Source organism: Sardina pilchardus, chromosome 13 (genome assembly GCF_963854185.1).
Source record: "Sardina pilchardus chromosome 13, fSarPil1.1, whole genome shotgun sequence".
NCBI classification, from domain to species: Eukaryota; Metazoa; Chordata; class Actinopteri; order Clupeiformes; family Clupeidae; genus Sardina; species Sardina pilchardus.
This window is the reverse complement of record NC_085006.1, coordinates 876,229-882,228: the sequence shown is the minus strand read 5'-3', so window position 1 is coordinate 882,228 and position 6,000 is coordinate 876,229. Positions and strand designations below refer to the sequence as shown.

At 41.6% G+C, this 6,000-nt stretch overlaps 1 protein-coding gene across 1 annotated transcript; it reads left to right on the top strand.

Moving 5' to 3' along the window:
* Positions 1 to 525: 525 nt before the first annotated feature.
* On the top strand, positions 526 to 1,755 carry si:dkey-182i3.10 (gastrula zinc finger protein XlCGF57.1). Its single transcript, XM_062553040.1, has one exon. The coding sequence runs from the start codon at positions 526 to 528 to the stop codon at positions 1,753 to 1,755; it is 1,230 nt and encodes a 409-aa protein (XP_062409024.1).
* The last annotated feature ends 4,245 nt before the right edge of the window (positions 1,756 to 6,000 follow it).

The following is a 6,000-nucleotide window of genomic DNA, read 5'->3' as shown; positions in this document are numbered from 1 at the left end:
CACGCAACATCCACCCACCCACAATGCCCCCCCCCCCCCCCCCCCACCAGGCGAACCCACACACCACATCTGAACCGCGCGCCCAAGCAGCATGGCCGAGCATGGCCAGCCAGAGTCCGCCCACAGGCGGCGCCACCCATCCACAAATAACCCCCCACCACCATCCGCGAGCAGAGAGAACGGGGCCCGCGCCAGCCCCACCCCATCCACAACACCGCATCCATTAACTACAGCTTGGGTCTGGTTTCTTCAGATGTGGCACAGGATGGTGTTTGCAAGGATGAAAGAGCATTGAAGACATTGTTGCAAATGAAACATATTAAACCATTTATGTGTTGTATGCATTGCAGTTTTAGACTAAGTAAAACATTAATTAAAATGTATTGACCTCTACATTTTCCTTACATCTTTTACTAGGTAGAGCAACTGACGGAGGTTGTGATAAAGGAAGAAGGGTTTAAGGACAATCCAGAAGAGGCTGATATTGACGGAGCACATGGAAAACTTCCCTCCATCTTGTCACCGATGATTACCTCAGAGAGACCAAATGCAGTCGCTGGTGATCAAGCAAAGAAGACATTAAAGCAGCTGAAACCCTCGAAGAGCACAGGCACCAAGATCTCTTGTAAAGCAGGGAAACTGTGCTGCAAACACTGTGGGCAGAGCTTTACTAACGTGGTGCATCTTAGAGTACATGAAGCAGTGCACAAGACAGATCTACCCTTTTCCTGTACGTGCTGTGGAAAAGGCTTCATGCAGAAGGGCAGTTTGAAAAAGCATCAGCTCATTCACACTGCAGACCAATTGCAGTCTTGCAGTGTGTATAGCAAAACCTTTACAGAAAATGCATGTCTTAAAAAGCATCTGAAATCTCGTTGTAATCAAAAAAGGATAAGCTGTAGTTTGTGCTCTAAATCCTTCAGCAGCTTGTACACCCTGAAGAAACACCAGGTGGTTCATACGGGGGAGAAGGCATACTGCTGCAGCACCTGTGGCAAGGCCTTCAACTTGGCGGGAAACCTGTCGCGTCACCTCCGCATACATACTGGCGAGAAGCCATTCTGCTGCAACACCTGTGGAAAGAGCTTCAACCAGTTGGACACCCTGAAGACCCATCAGCGTATACACACAGGAGAGCGACCATATAGCTGTAAGACATGTGGGAAAAAGTTTGTCCAGAGGAGTGGGCTCAAAAGTCATATGCACATTCATTTGGGTATTGATGAGAGCTGTATAGAGTCCTTAAAAGGGAGTATGCCCTGTGAGTGCTCCATCTGCGGACAACAACTGAGCTCTGTTAGGGCACTGTGGACACATCAGCAGCTTCATCACAGTGACGAGCTGCACAACTGTGATGTCTGTGGAAAGAATTTCACATCACCCCGCAAACTGAAGACCCACAAGAGGATCCACACAGGAGAGAAGCCTTTCAGCTGTGAGAAATGTAGAAAGACATTCACTCAACAAAGCAGTCTGAAAACACACCAGAGCGTTCACACTGGGGAAAAACCTTTCAACTGTGATGTGTGTGGCAAGAACTTTGGTACTATGGGCAACCTTAACCGACACAAGCGTATTCACACAGGAGAGAAGCCCTTCAGCTGCAGTATATGTGGGAAGAGTTTTAATCAGGCAAACAGCCTGAAGGCTCACCTCCAGGTGCATACAATGGAGAAACCATATATGTGTGATAGATGTGGAAAGAACTTTTCATACCTGAGGAATCTTAAAGAACACAAATGTATCTATGAATGAGATAGACATGTAATGTAGTCTCAGTATGCTGACCACTTCTATTTATTTATTAATGAATCCATACTAAATGTAAAGTAGGTTAAATTTACGAAAGTTTTTTTTTCAATTACATGCAATGTTTTGTCTTAATTTTGTATTTGTTTGTCTAATTAAACTTATTTACATATTATTTGTGATACTGTTTGCCTTATATTAGTCTTAATAATACTATCTGTGGTGGCCAAGAAAGTTTCGGTAACATTAACGTTATTTCATTGGCTTGAAGAGCTAATGAAGAGGTTGCTCACAAAATCTGGACTGGTAACAAACCACAAGTGATCTGTTGCTCCACTTAGCAATTTGAGGCAGAGCTCTTCAGATGACCAGCAAGGTCATTGAGCTGGCCTGCTATGCTGTATTTTTAACCAATGAACTCATCGTGCGCAATTCTAGTCAGAATTTGAGTCTGATACTGCTCCATTGGGATGTGATTATGGAGCATGTTTCAACCAGGAAAATGCCTCTGCATTCAAATTGATAGACCCAGAGCGGTAGATAAAACCGACACTCCCATAGACCTCCATAGGAAAAAATGGCATCGCTTTTTCCAGGTTATTTCCTCGTTATGGGACTTTTGGAACTGTTTACAGCCAATCTCTTGGTCAGTATCTAGAAGTACATCCCACCCTCCTCCAATTCAGCCATTCAGTGCAGGTTTTTTGGAACTTTTGATCGCGTGGCGGCGACATCAAAGCGCGTCGCAACTCTCTCTCTCTGGATAGACCTAACCGATCAGAGCGATAAAGTAGCACTGTGAGCTGCAGGAAGAACACCCAAACCATCTGTAAGGAAATGGAAGGACAGATTTACAGTTTTAAGAGAACTTGATGTTCAGCAAGTGTGAATAAAAGACAGATTCCTGTTTTACAGATGTCTGGGGATTTAGGTTTTTGATAAAAAAAAGAAAAAAAAAAAGACTGAGTTATTTGTAATGGTGCATGTATGTCCGTATGCACTGTGCGTATCGTCAGGCTATTCAACAACGAGAGAATTTCCCCTGCTTGTCTATTGACACCAAATTGGCCTGCTATAAATTTCCAACTCTGCATAGTATCCCATTAACTGCATGACAGTACTGTAAATTAATAAACACATTACCAAAATCAACTTAATGCAGAACTATACGCGCACACACATTTTGTTCGAGTAAGAGAGAGATCAACAGCGTACGCATGCAACAAAATACAGAAGTTGTAGGCAAGGCTCCTTGTTGTCTGTCTATGGTTGCTGGTTATCAATACACAAAGCTAATGCGTTAATCAAGATTTCAAGGCCATCATGGCTATATTTTGTTTTTTGTAAACAATCAGAATCAGCTTTATAAAAAGAATAAGGGCAGTAAGCTACAGTATGTATAAGGATATGATGATGAATAAATATATAATGAAGGAATAAATACAGTATGTACTGAAACGTTTCCACATCTAGCATCCACCAAAGGGTACAAGGACACTAAAAACATTAGAACCTAACTCTCCCTAACCAACACAATAAGACCTTTCCCTAACCTAAACCACAAACACTCTCACACTCAGCAAATCATACCACCAAACCATTATGTCACATCTATGCCAAAGCCCCTCACCATGTGTAGTAAGAGCACCCTTTTCTGTCAGACAGAAAAACTCTTATGAGAGTAGCACTTACCCCTGTCCACCAGACATCTCCAGTAGAACTCTGCAGCCATTGTCATTGCAGCCAATTCAACAAGGATTTGATAAGTCCACAAGAAAAAGTTGTGCTGTTTATTATACAGGATTAAAAAGTAATGGTAAAAAGTAAAAAAAAAAAAAAACAGGTGAAAATGGTTCAAATAAAGTGAAAAACAAAAGTATGGTATTTCTGTCTTCTTCCCATTGTAACTAAGAAGCGACCCTGCGTGACCACCCCCCTCCAGGTCTCAACGGCCCACTTCCAGCTCTGTCGCTACATCTCGAAAAAGCCCCCCAACTTATCTTTGTTATCTCTTTCTTTGTTTTATGAACATCCTGTGCACCTACAATCACCACATATCTTACACAGGTTTACATTTAAAAATGATTACATTCCAACCATAAAAATGTCAAATACTTCAAAGTTATATCACTGGCCAAAACTCCCTGACCATTCCTTGTGCTTGGGTATCTCTCACATTTCATTCACACAAGGTTTGGTTCACAATTTAATTTAATTTTCTCTTGGCAGCATGGTTCGTTCCAAATGTTATACATTTATTTTACAGTGCATTTACAAATAAGTAGATACGAGAGTATGCCCTTGTTGTCCCTGTCAAGGTATACCATGGTCGTGGACACCCCAACAGGCACAGGCAAGACACAGGATGCAATACAATTGAAGAGATGGTGGGAGTGTGCAGTATCAGTATAGGCTGAGGTTTAAGATTAAATATAAATATAGGCCTAGTGGAAGGCAGTTTAATGCAATGATGATGTATTACAATATTAACTGTAGATTGAAGTGCACATGATATGAGCAGGTTGATTCACTTTGTTCGGTGTAAGGGTGATTGATATTTCTGAGTGTTCAACAGAGTGACAGCTTTTTTACAGTCTTGGGGTTAAGCTCAGGTGGTTTTGACTGCACTGGACCAGCTGCTCCACTTCCTGTCTGTAAGCAGAAAGAAGAACAGAAAGGATGAACAGCTAGAACAGAAAGGATGGAGGCATGCAAAGCTAGACGAGGAGATAGATGAGGGGGTAGGGGGGTAGATGGGTGTGCAAACACTCTAAAAAATGTTGGGTTAGATATAACCCAACGTTAACCCAGCTGCTGGTTAACTATTGGACCAACACCGCATTGAGCTATACTAACCCAATACACTGGGTACAAGATTAAACCCAGCAGGTGTATGATTCTAACCCAAAACGCTGGGTTATATCAACACAACATAAGTAAGATTGCCACAATAGATTGGGTAAAATAAACAATTTGCTGGGTTATAACTATATAATTGCTGAGTATTATTCACAGTATATTGGGTAGGGGAGCGCCGGGTCGATTGAGACATGGGGCAATTGATACACAGCGATTTCCTCGAAAACCATTCAAGCTGAGCCGTCAGATTTTGACACTACGCTCAGCACATAACACCTACCAATCCTGGCAAAGCTCGTGAAATTACCGGTTTTCTTCTACGGTAAGTAAAATCTGTCTGAAACATTGACTTTGACTGTGTTCGCTAACATTAGCTGACAAACGTTAGCTCGACCAAAAGCATACTGGTAGCTGTTGTTATGCTAACAAGTTACAACATTGTAAAAGTTCGTTTTGATTCTGTTCAGCAGGTTATACTCGCACACGGTTACGTTGCGGTTACGTGGCGGTTACGTAACTTCATGACCAAACATACGTTGCCGGCACGTAAGTTCTGACGTTGCCGGTACGTGCGGGTGAAAGTCCCGGTTACGTTGCCGCAAGGTATATTGGCAACGTTGCCTGTACGTAACCTCCATGTAACCGCCACGTCGCGGCAACCAGAAGACATACTGGCGACGTTGTGGCAACCTCCTTGAGAAAGGTTGCCATGACGTCGTCGGCACGTTAGGGCGGATCTGCATGTGCAGTCCTCATTTGCCCTTAAATATCTATAGAATTCACAAAATCTAGTTGTCTGAAATAGACATACAAGCCACATTTACATTTTACCTGAATTTTGACTGGTGGCTGTTGCTACCCATATGAAAAAATACATAGTTTATCACAGTAAATACAATACAGTATACCATATGTTTTTTGAACCTTACTATAGTAATTTTACTATAGTAAACTATAATACAGAAAATTGCAGTTTTACTTTTTACTGTGGTATTATTACTATAGTATACAACAATGTACTGTAGTGTATTTCAGACCTTTTGCTACACTTTTATTACACTAGAGAATACCACAATATGATACATACTGCATTACACTATAAGGCTTTTTGTTGTCTAACTATGTTGTTTTACTTTACCTGGTGGATAGTAAACCGTATCACTACTAGTTGTCATTTTAAACAATGCTGTAATTCACCGCATTTAAATTAAGCCTACAACCACTTACCATTTCTATGCACTAAAATACAAAAGAATAAGAATGATTAATTCATTGAACAGATTATTTATTGATTTTGACGTTTGCCAGCATTATTACATTTCTGCCGTATGAATGCTTCAATGTTCATGTCAGTTAGTAGGTGGATCTTGCCCTGGCGCGGGCCTTGATGAT